This window comes from Hylaeus anthracinus, unplaced genomic scaffold, assembly GCF_026225885.1.
Source record: "Hylaeus anthracinus isolate JK02 unplaced genomic scaffold, UHH_iyHylAnth1.0_haploid 11997, whole genome shotgun sequence".
Classification (NCBI taxonomy): Eukaryota; Metazoa; Arthropoda; class Insecta; order Hymenoptera; family Colletidae; genus Hylaeus; species Hylaeus anthracinus.
The window spans coordinates 1106289-1124212 of record NW_026534344.1 but is presented as its reverse complement, the minus strand read 5'-3'; the positions used below and the strand labels follow the sequence as shown (position 1 = coordinate 1124212).

The following is a 17924-nucleotide window of genomic DNA, read 5'->3' as shown; positions in this document are numbered from 1 at the left end:
CACGTATATATCCAGAACGGGCTGGACGGTTCAGCCACTGCCAAGATTCTTTTCACTCGCAGGCCCTTATTCGTAGTCGCGGCGCACGTTTCCCTGGCGAAAAGTTCCTCTCATTCTCGAATCACAACACAGCCGATCTGGGAACAGACCTGCACAGCAGGGAATCGTGCAGACTACGAACAAGTTCCTGATCGAGCCTCGACGATCAACGTTCGAGGATCGCGGTCAGAGCAAGGATCAGAAGAGAGCCAAAACGCGAGCTAGAGAAATTCTAAACTGGGCAATCGAGATGCCTCGGAGAGAAAGATGTCAAGGAGAGCTGTATTTGCAGAAATCTCAAAAATGAAAAGCTCGAAAGAAGAATAAACAAGTGGAACAAATAAAAAAAGGGCCTCCTTTTCGTCTTCTTTCTCTCCTACTGGCTCTCTATCCCGACGCACAGTGGTGCCAAATGCCCGAAAAGTTGACGAAAGTCGCAGATGCGTCTTGCAGGTGTGTTTGAATTTTTTTTTCATGTGGGCTCTTTTCATTCGCAGGTTTGATTTTGTACGGTTTATGAATAGAATAATGGAGATTTAGTAGGCAGTAATTTGAGCTGAGTATTTGGATTTTTGGCGAGGGAGTAAAATAGTAGGAAGGTTGGCATAGTACTCTGTCGATAACGTGATGCTCTCCGTTGGTAAAGCTTGGTAACGTCGAACACTTTGTTGGTAAGATCTCGATAGAGAAACTCGCTTACCAACAGGCTGCACTATCTTGTCGACCGGATACTCCTTTCCCTATTTTACCACCCTGTTGATGTTTTAGAAACTGTATACTACTGTTATGGAATAGAAGGAATAGAAGCAGATAGAATAATCTAAAAGATGTAATTCCAAGTGTCTGAAAGAAAGAAACAATTTTTGCAATGGATTTTCGATCATTTTTGGGGCGTTTGGAACCACATTGCGCGCCGTTTCTCGCACGGCAATCGCGTTAGAAACGGTGAGGAACAATGCTACGAGGCGGCTCGACAACGAAAGCGACAAATGACGAAATAATGGAAGAAGCTGCTTAGAGATGATAGAAAAAGACAAAAAAAAAGCGAAAAAAAAAAAGAAACAAAAAAAAGAAGAAAAAAACGTGGGCGTCTCTTGTCCTCCTCTCTCTCTGTGTTTTCTGTAGGTCGACAAATCTAAACGCGTGCGGCGAGTCAGTCTCGACGCTGACCCGTTGCAGCCCGTTGAATCCGCAACTACCACCACCACCACCACAACCTCTTCATCAACCACCACTTCCTACGCAAGTAACCACCCCCGCCACTGCCACCTCGGAGCCGGTCCACGAGCAGGCCCCCCCGAACCGTGATCGTGACCATCACGCGCTCCACCTCGATAATCGAGATTACGAGAGCGTGTTTATCATAGAGAGGCGGAACAGTAAGCCTAACCTCCGCTAGCCACATTGAAAAAAAAAATATATAAAAAGAAAAAAAAACCAAGTACTGCTACTACTATTACTGCTACTACCATCACTACCTACTACTACTGCTACCACTGCTACTACTACGTAACCCCGAGACCAACGGTTGCTCCCGAGACCACGAAAAACAAAGAATCTCGCCGACGGGTATACATGTATGTGTTTGTGTGTGTCTGAAAGACTTTAAAAAGTGAAAAATAGTAACAAAACGCCGAACGATTGCACGTCGATCGGTCGATCAGTTCACCGATCGACACTGTCGTCTTGGCTCGTCGTTGATCGATCGAACGAGCAAAACGCCACTCGCCGCTGGGACTTGTCCGTTAACCAGTATTAACAACCACTACTACTACTACTACTACTTTACCTACTGTACTACTACTCTACTACTACTACTACTACTACTACTACTACTACTACTACTACTACCTACTACTACTACTACTACTACTACTACTACTACCCACTGTGCGAGACTACAGCTCTGCAATGTTACCTGCTAGGACCTACTAATCTACCACTACCATCCACTACTATCTACTACTTAGGATGATTGTCATGACTGTAGATGAGATCAAGCAGTACAGGCAAATACAGCTAGGAGTCACACTAGTAACATCCAGTCAGTACCCTAATACCTTCGTTCGGCGGACTTAGGGAGTACATAGATAAGAGACTCGAGGCAAGACGGCGGATGGTTCGGTAGCGATACAATCAACGATCGTTTCTCAATTTACATCTCAATTTATTTTATTCGAGCCGCGTAAGCTGGTTTATACGCCAGGAGCGAACGAAAGTGAATTTATCGGCCATTGGGAGCAACGGAATTTTATTCATTTCCCGATAATATTCGCGAAGCGATTAATTTTTAGCGTGCTTATGCGTCGTTTGATTAAATCCGGAAGAGTATTATCGGTTTGGACTTTTCAGACCATAAATTTCATTTGCAAATCGTCGCTCGATTGATATTATTCGAATTAAGTGGACGTTTCGTTTCGTGTTCGAGAAGCTTTTCAGGGGATTGGAATTCTAGGAATGAATGTTATTATAAATTTAGGTTGACGGGAAGTCGTAAATTTAATTACGAATTCAGTTAAAAGAGATGAACGTTACAGATTTGAGTACAAATTTAGTTGCCGTAGTCGAATTTAATTATAATATTTGATGAAAGTAAACGAAACGTGATTTATTATAAATTGAAATCTAGTAAAAATAATTTGATTATATACTTAAACAAATATTTTCAAAAGTTCAGGACCTCTGAAAAGGTTTGTAAAATAGAAATACACCTCGACTTGCAAATTTAATTTCTGCTCTGTGAAAGTCAAGCTATTAATTATATACTGCCGAATTAGCAATTCCAGCATTAGCGAATCCTTCTCGCTACAGAATCCAAAAATTCCCTTCGTAGATCTCAGCCCGCCAAGTAGTAAAAATGATCTAGAACGAAACGCCATAGTTTTATTGCTCTCATAGCCTGTAAATTCCTTTTTGCTTGCTTTTTGGTCGATGATACACGCTTCGCAGGCAACACGCCGCGCATTCGAGACGCGTTCCCGTCATTTCGCGATCGACCGTCTATCATGCTTGTCGAGTTGCTCATTCTTTCGATCTCGCCTCGACCAGCAATCGTATCGTATCCATAGCTGAATTGTTTCGCTCATAGATTCTTTCTTTCTTCTGTTTTATTTTTCTTTCTGCCAGTCGCAATAACGTGCTCTGCGCATACTTTTACTTTGCCCTTCTTTTTCAACCCTTCTCACACTCGTTCTGTCACTCGCTCGTTCTTCTTTCCTTTTCGTTTCATGTTTTTTTTTCTTCGGCCATCCACCACGCTCATCGAAATTCACGATCACTCATGTTCACTCGACTTTTCTCTCTACTTTAGCAGTTGTTTTTTTTTTTCCTTTCTATCGTCTCTCGTTGTGCCACTCGCTCGATCGATAGACGATACTCGACGTCCAAGCGAGGTCGATTGTTCTACCCTCGACGAACCAGGGATGAACATCAATGCGAATTCGAATCTATGTTTTATTGGAGTTTATTTGTGAAAAATTGTTGTGAAATGTTGAAAGTATTTATTAACGAGCTACCAAAATATTATTATCAATTTTGTGCATTTTATAAGTGTACGATATTGTAAATTTCTAATATTTGGACTTGTATCGTCGTTGGAATGCTTTTTGAGCTCCATTTCGCCCCCATCCCTGGTTCTCGCATGAAGGAATTTCTCCATGGGCGGACCATCGAGGTCGCTTCGATCTCCTTGCTCGTATATTAAAGTGTTCCATGAATTTCGCGCAAAAATTTCTATTATACGTAGATGCACCGTAACGAAATACTTTTTACCGAAGGTTCGATCGATAGCTTGCTTCGTTTCTTTAGAAGAGTGCATCGGTCCGATCCTGGCAGCGAACGAAATCGCGAAAATTTCGCGATTGCAAAATATTGACGTCGCCCGTTTTGTCGACGATAAAGTGGATTCTACCAGTATCGGTCCGTCCCTGTTTATTCTCACATTTAAGGCAAGATTCTGATCTGTTGGGTGATGAGACGAGTCATTCTCACCGTTGTGTGTTTTTGAAAATGAATGATCGAATTAAAATTTTAGAGTATACTGTAGAAAGTACTTTGCTTATTAATTTTCTCTTGTACTTAAGAGACTGGAAACTGTTTTTTTACTGGAAGTTTTTAATTATATTCCTTGGATTGCATATAATTTAAATTAATTTTGCAGAATTTTATTAAATTCAATTCTACATAAATTGATTCTGTATAATTTAATTAAATTTCATTCGACACAAATGAATTTTTTATACTTTACATTGTATTACATTGCATTCAATTCAAATCGATTTTGTACGACTTCGTCCGCATTTCATATATAAATTATTACAACGAATGCTCCCGCGAATCTCCAAACGACACCAAAAAAATTCTAGGCTATACAAAAATTTCCATGAATGCTGACTTACGAGCCAATTTTTCACCCAACAAAAACAGAACACTGTCTCGACTCTTTTTCTCTTCACGTTGCGATCTCGACTCACGGCTAAAAGTACTGATCATAGAAAAACGGGTGCGTTCTGCGTGGTCGACCCGTTCGCTTTTTTTTTCCCAACATATTTTCTCTCACGTAGCATGTCACACTTGACTGAGCATGACATAAGAAGAAACGCAAAACGTGCCATTTTGCGAATAGCAATCGGTTTACGCTTTTTTTTTTTTATCGTCGATCGAGGAAATACCTTTTTAACCGTAACTTCTTGTACCCTTTTACTGTTTCCAGTCTATCGATTTTAGACGAGCCGTAAAAAGACGCGTTCACACTCGAACACTCGGACATGAACAATAGGTAAGCCGCTATCACTGCGGCTCTACCCCCAACTGCATCCCAAAACACGAAATTATTATTCATTGTAATATTCATTGTAATATTCAATGTTGATCGTTTTAATACGACGTTCGTCGTTGTACAAGTTTGCTCCCATGGTAAACATTCTTGTCTCTTACTGTGCTTAAAAAAACTCCCGCCCCTCCCCCTCCCCAACCCCTTAAACTCTCACCTCTATTTATCGACAATATTTTTGTATCGTTGCATCGATTCTTGTTTCTTCTTTTTTAATTACTACCCCCGATCAGCTGACATCCTCGATTCATTTCGTTTCCTCTTTCTCCGACTGTCATCCGCAGGGTTGGGCAAACTTTGATCTACGATCGCAATTAAGACGAGTAATCGTTAATCAGTCGTCGACGATCGACGACGAAATTAATAGTACATCACTTATTGTCACTGGTTGCATTAATCGTTATGTTTAGTCATGTCTGAAAATCTCTTTTCTACGTAGGCAGTTTAATTATTCAAAAATACAGTTTCAATATTGAGAAGGTAGTAGAATTTTAAATTGGCGTTTTATTTGTCCAAGGAATAGAAATAGTATCTCTTAAGGAACTGATAAGAATCGTCGACGACTAACGTTTTAATCGAGATGAATTAGTTAGTGCCCGACTCTGGCCATCAGTCACTCATTCGTTTCGCGTTCTTCGAGTATTGCTCCGTCTGCGAACGATTTGGTCGCAATCAGACTAAAGACGATTGTCTTCCCCCTTCCCTCACCCTACCTCGTGGAAACGGGAACACGAGACAGTAGTCCAATGGGATAATCACGTGTTATATCTATTTGCTCCCTAAATCACCACCGCCTAGAAGTAACGTTCGGTTATTTAGCGTTATATTTCTTATCATTATCGCCACGATATTGTTTTTTGCGAATGTAATCGTTGTGTTACAACATTCTCTCTCCCCCATCTTTCCTTGCTGCCGGACCCGAAGGAGGAGAAAAGGTGACGAGTTTCGGAGCACCTAAATCCACGATTGCTATCACGTTTCAAAAAAAATATATATATATATATATCTCAAAAAAAAAAAAAACAAAAAAAAATAAGAATTCAACATTGGGCAAAAAGATTCGAGAAAACAAAAGAATACAATTTAAAATCAGAAATAAAATTTCAAAAAAAAAAAAAAAGTATATACATTGAGAGAAAAATTCAGTCACTGGCAACGCCCACCCACCCACACCCCCACGTCACGCCCGACCACTCGTGCACCGGAATGCGCATGAGCATGCCATCCCTGCCTGCAACCGTTTATTTGTTATTTATATATACGTACACGTAATTGATTCTTGACACAAGATGATCGTCTTGTACGTTTCACTTGTACGTCTGCCTTTCGTTGTTTTGTTTTTACTAGCTCCTTGTGTTTCCTTGTTTTGTTCGTGTTAACGTTGCGTGTTTATTTACGACGTTATTATTGCACGTTCACGCTGTGTACGGCCAGACGATCAACCTCGTCGGAGGAGGTTTCAAGTTTACCTATACAAATTTTAATCGAAGACGATTCTTTATTAACTGTTTCATTTTGTTAGCAGAGCTACTTGGCTATAGTCGATGAAAAAGATGCAATGGATGTCATCGAGAATTAAATAAGTCACCATGGCGCCTGTGAGAGCGTTGCCCATATACCAAACAACACACATACATATATTGATTAGTTTTAACACCTAATGTTAAAGATTCGAAAATTGCGATAATATCGAGACATGAATATACCGTTCCTTTATCTTGATTGGTGAATTTGGATTTAAGAGAATTCTCGAAACTCCACATCGGTAAAAAAAAAAACAAACCTACAACACAGATTGGTAAAATACAATAAACTGATAGATACTGGTTTCTACTAAAATATTCAGACCTCTTCCTTTCGAACACTCTTCTACCTATAAAGCCTATCAACCCTTAAAATAGCAGAGCAAGCTCAAGTCCATCTAGAGACACCCTACTACACTTCTTGCTTCGCGATTAACACACATACCATTGCAAACAGTATACTCTAAAAAAAAGTCCACGCATCTCTTCCATCGACCACAGCTTCCCAAGAGCCAAGGTTCAAAATTAACCATGTCAAGCTCGAAAAGAGTCTCCTCCACACCACGTTGGTAATTGGCCGTCGCAGCCTCGCGCTCGCCACGGCAGCGATCTGTCTAACGCTCCTTCTGTCCTACCCGTAGACCTAGAAAAAGCCGAGTACCAGGTCTAAATCTCCTGCGGGAGATCCTAACCCCCGACACGCCGGACTCGTGTCGCGGTCGGCCACTGGGTAAGATCTCGCGCGCGGCCGACGGCCGTTTCGTCGTGGCGGACTCCGTGGTCAGCTCGGCGAACAACAGCATCCTGGACGCATCGAGCAGCGACGACGGGGGTTTCCTGCCCAAGCAGCGGCTCAAGTCCTCCTGGCGGCGGCCGCTGGTCGGCACCAGCCAGCTGAGCCTCAGGTCAGACGGCAGCGGGGTGTCCATCAACGGCGGTTTGCCGTCCATTCATCACCTGGCGACGGTCAACTCGCTGGCGAGGATCGCGCCAGCTATCTGCACGATATCCTCGCCCAGGTTTCTGGCCAGCTCGCCCACAGGACCCCAAGTACCTTGGACGCCGCTGTACTTCAGCGATCTCAGCTCTGTCAGGCAGCCATCATCCGGTGAACATTCCTTCCCGACGCCGCCCGATTACCTACAGCTGCGCACCATGCACCAGCGATACAGTCAGGAGCTGCCCTCGCTGAATGCCATCCACGCAGAGTCTAGGAGGTTCGTCCCTGTCCAACCTCTGGCCACCTCCTCGCCGCCCCAACCCGCCGGCAGACCCAGAGCCAGGCTTCCACCTAGGCACGCGAGGCACGCGAGATCCGCGCCCGAGCTGGCCGCGTCCCCCGACCTGGAGACGTCCCCGGAGAGCAGATCCAGCAGCTCTGGCTTCGGTAGCAAGAACACCTCGCAACAGAACCAGAGCTCCAGGAGCGGCAGCACGGTGGCCGAATGGCGACCACCGCCGTACAGGCCACCGCCGCCGCCCCTGGTAGGCAGGTGGCTGGAGCTGCAGGACCAGGCCAAGGTGGGTCACACGCACATCCAAATGGCCGTGGACGCGGGCAGCGTCGACGGACATTACGAGTTCGATCCTGTCTCCTGCACCCCTACTCCAACGTCCGCCTCCACGCCTACCAGAGAGGAGAGGCCGCCTGTCCATCAGATCCACGCCATCCACGTGCCACACATTCACCAGGTGCATACGGTCCATCATCAACCGCTTAGATACACCAGGGACAACATCGAGGCCAGGGTGCAGGCAATGAAGGCGGAATTCCATCAATTTAGACAACGGCAGGCGAGGAGGCGGCAGAGCGCGCACCTGGAGAGCGCGTGTTGACACTACTCTTCGCTAGCACTAGGCTCTGCACGCATCCTTGGATTTTCTCCCCATTGTTCGATTACACGACTCAGATTCCCTGCTTCGTTTCGCTATTTCCCTGGAAACGGTCACGTCGCGGAGGATTACGTACGTTCGTTCGTCGACGACGGCACAGACGACGAAGACGCACGATGATTTCGCGGGGCTGGCGAAAGGCATACATGTCCGAACAAACCCAACAAAACCCTTTGACGCATAACGCGGAAGTAGACCAACCGTTGAAGCACGAGGATACGTCGGCGTCGTGGCGCGATTCCGCCGTAGGCAACCTCAAGTCAATTCCACTTCGGCTGGGCAACCATCGCTACGGAAACGCTCTCGCGGGGAGCGTGGGCTCAGGATACATACGATTCTCGACGAGAGAACCTAACGCAGTAGAATTATGTACATTTAAGCGGACACGACGCGTCCAAGGTCCGATTCGTCGACTCGAGGCGAGTCGCGTTCCAAGAATCGACGGTTCGAGGAGAATCCAGCGAACGGACGACTCCGACGATGTGTTCGAAAAGCTCTAGGATCGTCGACCTCCCGCCAACTACAGCGATTTTTAGCGATACTTGTATTATAATAGCGGAGCCGAGAGCGAAAAGGACGACAAAGGATGAGAGTTCACGGGATGGAAAAAGTTCGTTCGGTGAAGTCATCGCCTAGGTGCCGTTACGATTCTAGGCGATGGAGGGAAAGTGCGAAGAGGATTCTCGAGCATAACACCCGGCACGATACTCTCCAAAGAAACTGTACCGTGCTCCGTTACACCTTTAACGAAACGTATAATGAATTAACGAGCAAGAAAATAAAGAATTAATAATGAGATACAAAACGACACGTAAGATTAACCGTAATCGTACACTGTAAGTGATAATTAACGAGAGAAAAGAAGAAAAAAGAAAAATGAATGCGAAAGCGAAGCAACAAAAAAATAAAAAACAAACACGTAAGATAATCGAAGATTTACTACACGCGTACACCGTACACACCGTCATACATACACGTACAGAGACACACGAACACGTATACACAGGAGAAACTAAATAAATAAAAAACAAGTAATTATAACGATGAGCAAAATGGACTCGTGAAACGTGATATTAGGCCGAAGCTTGCCTCGAGATTGCTTAAGGACTCACTCGTACTGCACTGCCTGTTTAGGGTTTCGCTAGCGACCCAACATATTATCGGCACAATAATTTTTCTTAAGCAACGTAAACGTGAAAAAAAAAAAATAAAGTAAAACTAATCGTAATGTTCTTTGAATCTACGCGCGCGCCCACTCGGCCGGCCACGAGGCTCGCGTACACGCGCGTGCACGCCCACCCCCGCGACATCTCGACACCCGCTCGCCCGTCTTTTCTACGTGTACATACACTCGTGTACATATACATCGCGCCATCGGGGTTCAAATCGCTCGGCGAGCGTCCAAGCTCGCTCTCGGCGAACCGTGCTCGGCGAACCGTGCTCGACGAACCGCCAAACGGAACGGCAGAGATGTGCAAAATGCCTCGTCAAATGATAGATAAAAGGTGAATCACTTTCGTCTCCTATTCGTTCAATACGACGAAAGTTATCGTGTTTATGGCAACTACTTTTACGTTCTTTCGAATTTCCTGTTTGGGTTTTAATATTCGTGTGGATTAGTCTCTAGGAGCACCTTAACGATTTCGAGCTCAGCTATTGAGTCCTCCTCGGACGACGCGGATCCTCTGCAATTGTTCGATGTTAGCGAGTTGGTGGAAATTTTAAGAGAAAAAGCATAGGGGAAGTCTTTGTTTTAAAAGTAGATCGTTGAACGAGTCATGGAGAGATTGCGTAAGACGATTCCGGGTAGAGATTACGCGACTGTGCATGGTATTTAAAATATTTCAATTTTTTTCTCAGGTTTATTCTATTCTCAAAAATAAATTTTCCTATGGAACTATGTAAACTTGTTAAAAAAATATAATTTTTCTCGTGTACCAAATTTTAATAGAGAGTGACTTGTAACTCGTGATCCAGAAATGGGGGGCTCGGGGCACCAAAATTGCCACGAAATTTTACTTCCTCTCTTATATATACATTATTGCAATCAGGATTACGAAATGAAATTATAACTCACGTTGAACGTATAAAAGTTTATCTTGACTCGAATGAACAGTGTGGATATGTGCGACGTTTTTATTCGTGATAAAGTATTGTCCAAAGTAATAAAATCGAATCAAATTTTGCCCATCTCTGCGGAAGGGGGACAACCCTTTGTTTGGATCGGGAAACGAAATTGCGAAAAGAAGAGGCCGGCCCCCTCTCGAAAGAATACACGCGAATCGTGCACTCGCGTCGGGAGCATCGCCGATCGGCCCTGGTTCGTGCAATTTAGGGGAAAAACAAAAGGAGTTACACACGCGCGTACACGTGCACTCGATTCCCTTTCCACGCGATTAAAAAACGAGAATTAATCCTAGTTTCACGCACTTACAATCAGCGTTCGAAGGTAGACACAAAGTATCACAAAGATTTCAAGACGAAAATGGTGAAATTTACATATCTAATTAATTGATTCCCTGAAAATAAAATTCATAATTTTCTCGAGTTCTTTGTCACATTAATTACAAAACACGATGTGTTCACACATTTGATTTTTTACTCTAAGTTTCTGAGAGTTATCGAACGAATTCACTATTTTTCAATAGATCATTTTTGCACGGTGTTCTTTAAGTCTTGCGTGAAAATTGAATCGAGTACGCACAAGTTACACACGGACACGTAAATCGACACGACACGCACACAATACGGAGAGAACGATAGAGAGCCAGAGATATACGGATGAGTACAAGACACACGCGCATAACACGAATGGCGTTCTTCGAGACCCACCTAATTCTCACCAAAACGCATTGTATTAAATCATCTTCGAGTCGAGATCGATGCACGCGAACGGCACGCAGAGCGTTCGATTAGGATATACGGGCTAACTAACGACGTACCAGTCTTGGGCACAATGTAATCGATCATTCGTTAATGCCAGTCTTGTGATTTATTGTCACAAATCGTAGCATCACAAAACGATCATTGCCCAAGTCTGTCACGTAGAACGAACGCGACCTACACGGACGAGAGATCGTCCATATTCATACCTTTCAGGCGTTCCGTGAATATTTTGGGAGCTTCTTTTCTGGCGTTTAACCGAAGAGAAAGAGAGACGATCGAACGCTCTCGGTCCGCGGCGACGAGCAACGATTTCCAGCTCTCGACGACTCAGCGTTTCACATTATTTTTTTCTTTTTTTTTATAGTACAAACACTTATTTATACGTACGTATTATACATACTTATATTATATAAATATTAGCAAGGGCTCTACTCACGATTCAACTATACTTCGACGCACAGTTACAAAAACCAAACGTGCGGTACGACGCGGACGATCTATAATTTTCTGTTACAATGTACAGTGAATCGCAAAATTATTGACACGTTGACGATATAGTGTGATAACAGTGCGCAAAAATAAGAGAACAAGGACTTTCATTTCGGAAAGAATGAGCACTTTACTTTCTTTTTGTTTATCGTGTCTTTCACGTGCAAGAAATTGATTACACTACATGTAGGCTAATATGTACACATATCTATACACTTGAATTTTTGTTTAAATTTAACGCCCCCACAAATTTCATGTTTTTGTCATGCAAGTGACAAATCGAATGCTGCCAATATTCACATATCGTATTTGTCTTGAATATTTAACAATTTTGTAAATCGCACACAACAGAGCGAAGTATATTTTAATTTTTCAAAATTCATCGTTTTATTCTGCGCAATTTTATCAAATTGTACGTGCCGACAATTTTCCGTCACAATGCATTCAAATGCGTGCGCGCGCGCGAGTGTGTGTGTAAGTGCATAAATGTGTTTGTGTGTGTGTGCAAGGTCGTTGTGTGTGAGAGCCGAGAGACTGAGAATCGTAGCGGAAAAGACAGGCGAAATAACACGAACGAGAACCAGAGATGGGCAAAATTCTTATCCCGAATAACGATTAAAAGATGTACAACTTTTTATTCCTGAATAAAAACCTTGAATTTAAATTCTACAATTGTATTTCGCGTTGAAAATCTTATTCGTATAACCGTACGATCGAATAAACGTGGCGAATATATCGCCATTTGATTTTATTCGTCGTCTACCGTTCGAATAAAATTTTGCCCAGTCTCTGACGTGAACATACGCGAGGAAGAATGCCGTGCGCGTGTGACTAACGTTCAAAGACGAAATCGCGTGAAATACTCGCGAATATACTCGAGGAGAGGTTAGAGCAATGATACGGAATGAAATAAATAAATAAATAAATAAATAAATAAATAAATAAATAAATAAATAAATAAATAAATAAATAAATAAATAAAAACACTAAACGGAGGCGACGCGAAAGAGTACCAATATTCTAAAGTAATTCTAATGATTGACTTAATAATTTGATAATTAATTGATATTGTAAATCGTAAACGACTCGTAGCGTGTAGCGTATTAATCAACGATAAACGACGAACGCGGCGACGATTAATTCCATTTAAAATTAATTAATTAATCACCCGGGGATTTGCGAGAGCAACGGAGAACTGTGAAGCTGGCGCGCGATCATGCGATCAACGAAACGTCGCGATCGATCGCGTCGCTGGTTGTATCATAATAATAATCGTGTTGTAGGCACCGGGGACGGGCGAAATTCTCAATCTAAATAAAAATCGCGAGTAACGAATAAAAGATACAACACGTTTCGTTCGTTACCGAATGAATTCTAGAATCTGAATTGTAAAATGAACGAATAACATACCTTCGGTCGTATAAACCTCGCGAATAAATAGTTATTCGTTTGTATTATTCGAATCAAATTTTGCCCGTCTCCAGCGTCCGATCTACGTGTCCACGTTTGGCGTCGTCGAGACGCTCGACACCACCACAAAAGAAAAATAAATAACGAAGGAACAGTCAATCTCGATCGATAAATCTTTTTGTACGTCGAACGGCCGCGATCGAATCGAAATCACCTAGCTGCTTCCACTGATCGAGCGCGACGAGCATAAACGTTGTCACGTAGAAAGTCGAGAGGGACGTTAACAACCCTTTTAAGAAAAGGAGGAAGATCGAGAACCGTCGATCGTCAGACCTGTCTAGACGCCCGTCGAAACGAAGACGAGAATACGAGCGTGAGAGGAGGAAACCAACCAATCGATATAGGTATATAAGTAACGTGTAGATATATCATAGTTAGATACAACGATCTCAAAAGGACGCGCTGAGAGTGAACGATCGCTGAGATCGAAGAGAGTACGGATAATAAAATGCATCTCCGATGCGCCGGCACGAATGGCTCAAAAGTCTTGCTCGAAACCGCAAAGAGAGATTTAGCGAGAAATATATATATATATATATAAATATGTATGTATACGCGTACAGTAAGTTCTCGATTCACGTGATTAATTCATACGAACCACCTGAAACCAGGTGTGTATGATTTGGTACACAATCTCGATTTAAGTATTTAAATTGAATGGATCTATTTGTACTCTTCTATGGAAAGAAACATTGAAGAAGTTTATTGAATATACGAGTACATATGTTAAATAAATCTTTCGATCACCTCGCAGTACATTTGGTACCCCAAATGTTATGATCTCCTATATTGCAGGTATTCCAAAAATTTAATTTACACGATAGCAAATGTGTCTAAAGACAAATATGCGAGCATTTAAAAATTCATGTAACTCGAGGACTCACCGTACATTCGTTGCAAAATCTCTGTATACACACACATATATATATATATGTATATATAAATATACTGTACGTGTGTATATAGAGATCGAGACGAAGGATCCGTTATAGAAGGAGAGAATGGACAATGGTTTCGCGCGATCGCGTGTTAAGTGAATGATATGGTTGAATCGTGAATTCGTTCGTGTAACGTTCATCAACAATCATTATCGATAACTTCGTTTCACGTCTATTCCTTTCGTTCCTAAACACCCTTCTTCTTCCCTGATCCCTGCCCCCCCCTCCCCCCTCCCCCCTCAACTTTCCACTTCGTCTGTTTCTGCTTCTATTACATTTCCCTCGATTCCATTTGCGATCTCCGTTTTCTTCCACTTTTTCTGATTCTTCTCCGTCTACCTCGAATCATCGTCACGGCTTTCTTTGCGTTCGCGATTTACACACCTTCGTCGCGTTATTTATTTAGATATTCGAGCGAGTACGAGCGTACTCCGCCGGATTGTGAACGAAATTAATTTAGGTATTCGCTCTTTACGTACCTGAAAGCCATCTGGCATAGCGTATTTTTCAGAGTCGCGAGTGAAATTCTCATCCAATGTAGCTTGAACGTTCGCAGGAAACACCGTGCGCGCGCGCAACCTGCGAGCAGCGTTGAGTAAAGTTTCACTGCGATTGCTTCGTGATAGACTACAAATTATAAACATTTGTTTGATGCTAGTATGGAGAAAGCATATGAAAAGTGTGTGCAGTGGGTATTTCCGTAAATTGATATAACGATATTAATGGTTCTGCTCGCGTAAAATCTGCAATAACGATAATTGTAATTAATTATTAATGGAAGTTTTGAAAGATTGTAAACTATCGAGTTACGATTGTAGATCACACGTGTGTGCTATTATTACATATTAATCTAAACGTATACACTTACACAAAGCAAGACATTAATATTGTTATATATGTATTAATTCGTGTGATGCACTTTCTGTACGATTTCCATGTTAGCATATGTTATGGATGTTTATAATTCGCAGTTTAGTGGTCACAGAGCGATCGTTGCCCAACACTGCTGCGAAGGGGCAAAAGAGATGATCGACGATCGGTAGGGATCGCGCGAGAGTGGATCGATCGATTCCCATAACGATTACGTTTTTTGACATTTTCGTGAATTGTTCGTCTCGTCGGTTAGAGTTGCATCGCGTGAACACTCGCGGGAATTTTCAGGAATTTTTATTTCAATAAATTGTTAATGTTATACGGTAGTATTTTTCAATCAATTATTATTGGGAATGATTCAAGTATAGCCCCACTCTGTGTTCAACCAAATGGCTCTCGACTTTCCACTTTCTGTAATTATTTAGCTTTCGTGGGGCAAAGCGACTTTCGAACTGTGGTCCCTGCCATAATTTTTTGAGGCGTTCACGCGCGCAACAGACACGATTAATTTCCTTTAAGTTTCGCCCACCGTGAAATCGCTTCGACTACACACCTACACCTAACCACAGGTACACAGACACACTTACACACACGCATACACGCAGCAACGTTCTTCTGTACCGTCTGTCCTCGCTATTTTTCGCTTGTCGTCCCCTTTCGTCCTGTACGCGCGACACGAAACCAAGTAACAAACAAATAATAAAAGGGAAAGAACCAACGTTCACTACAGAGACGCGTTTTCGTTACATTCTTTTCGTTCTTCCTTTTCGGTAAAAAAACAAAAAAAAAACAAAAATTTCGCGAGTGCTCGCTGTTCACTATCCCTGTTCCCGCCATTTTTCACCGTTTCATTGATCGACCTATGCTTTTTCTCGCGAACCTCTCCCCACGAGAACAACTCCAAGACGTAACTAACCTAGGACAAATTGTAGACAATTTATTATCAAATAAAATGAAAAATAAAGCGACATTTGAAAGGAAATAAAATAAATGGGTGTGGGGTGTGTCTGTGTATGGGATCACATCAACGTTCAACTCCAATTCCCCTCTAGATGTGTCGGGCGACTCGCGAACCACGCCGACTCCATCGTTGAGCATAATGTGCGCCATGATTATCGCTAGAACTATCAAGCTAATCAATTTTATCATTTTTTTTTAACTTTCCTTTTAAATTACTCTATTATAACAATGCTCTAGCCTCGATATTTGGAGGCAATTTCTGAAAAGTGGTGCTAATTAATTAATTAATCAATTTCAAGGATGAAGTGGTGGCGATAGGTAGTTCTAGCGTTATGGTTAGCTAGAAGTGGCGCAACCAGAAATTCCAACCAGGTGAGGCAAAATTTGTTTATATTCCTACACGTTAATAAAGCATTTTTTAACATTTTTGTTATAAAGATATTTCTTAATTCTTTTCTAAAATGGTGGTATCTCCCCCTTCTAGTTGCGCTACTGTTCAGTGATGAAAAATCATATTTAACGCGTATCGAATGATCAGAGACGATTAGCTCCGACAGATTTGAACTCGCAGATTTACGACTGCGCATTACGAGCATAGTTTACGATTACTGATCGATCCAAGAGTGATTATCGCGAGAGTAATCGAAAAGTGATCGCTGTCTAACTGTACTCGATTCGAGATATCGAGTTCGATTCACGTTCGTAGAAACTGAAACTGAGGGAGGGATGATATACCTATATCTATAGTGTATGATATATTATATCATCATGTCTTAATATAATATATTACGTTAATATCATATACATAATATATGCATATGCTATAGTTTATAACGTTCAAATTTAATAAATACAAACGTATTTTAGAAAAATATGCCTCTCGTAGTACTTTCATTGGGGGCAGTCTGATAATTTCAGATCAGAAGATCCAATTTTCTTTCTTTTTGCATTTAATTTTCACTCTGCCAGATTCAGATCTTGATTTACTTGTTCTTCACATTCATTTAATTAATAATTCTCTGGCATTCCCATTAGGGGGTATAGTCTGTTGCCTACTATATCTCGGGTACCTCGGGATTGCTAAACCCGTACTATAGCTATAATCAGTAATCATAGCTATAGCCCCCGAGGACCACCTCAAATAAAATTCGTAACAAAATTCCAACATGTCTACACGACTTCTCTCTATGTAATACAAATTTCTTTCTCATCGACTTCACACCATTTAAAATCCCAAAAGAGCATTTACATTTAAAGATAGGTTTATCTAAAAATTTCTGTTTACTTCCCGAAAAAATACCAAGCCCTCGTCTTCAACTTATGTTTACACAAAAATTGTTTCCTTGGGTTAGATCAGACTAACATTCCAGCGCTTGCTCCAATTTTCCAGCGCGCGTACCCGCGACGCATGGCATCGGGGGAAATCATGAAAATTACGGTAATTCCCGGTAATCAGTGCTGTAGACACGTTGCGCAAATGTCCCTTCTTCGCGCGTTTGAATAGCGGCTCGCACGCAGCCTCTCCGCGAATTAAAGGCCAGACCGAGATTCCGCGTTTCTTGTCTCAACAGACGAAAATATATTCAGGCCTATGCGATTGGACGATGGCCTGATTACGTCGAAATGGCAATGATTCGGGATTGATCTCACCGCCTTGGCCGGCAATTTCATCTCATCGAACTACTGGAAACTTCGTCACGGGGGCGGATCTATAATTAGACCAGCGAAGGCCTCGATTTATATATTTATTTGGTGATTTGACTACCCTTTGCGAGCGTGGAAGGGAAGCTTCTTGATCAATTCTTCAACTTCGATGCCTCGAGAGCTTCATTTATTATTCTGTTGATTTATTCATTTTTCTAATTTAACTAGCTTTCACAAGCGCGGAAGACAACCTTATTTACCAAAAGTATGTAAACTCTACTTTATCAAGAGACCAATTTGATTTACCTAACGAGTGCTCTACCGCTTTGCCAGCGGAGTGAGAACGTTGGGATACTCGCTTGGGAACCTTCGTTTTCG

At 42.3% G+C, this 17924-nt stretch overlaps 1 protein-coding gene and 1 long non-coding RNA gene across 2 annotated transcripts in view; both read left to right on the top strand.

The window, feature by feature from the left end:
• The window catches only part of LOC128889819 (protein turtle), a 66014-nt gene extending 49818 nt beyond the window's left edge, over positions 1-16196 (top strand). Inside the window, exon 15 of the mRNA XM_054147823.1 lies at positions 7035-16196. Coding sequence (XP_054003798.1) covers positions 7035-8229 — 1195 coding nt within the window. The 3' untranslated portion in view covers positions 8230-16196. The remainder of the gene's footprint in view (positions 1-7034) is intronic.
• On the top strand, positions 1951-6042 carry LOC128889820 (uncharacterized). Its single transcript, XR_008460505.1, has 2 exons — positions 1951-2083; positions 5795-6042. It is a non-coding gene; the product is annotated as an uncharacterized LOC128889820 (long non-coding RNA).
• Positions 16197-17924: the final 1728 nt, after the last annotated feature.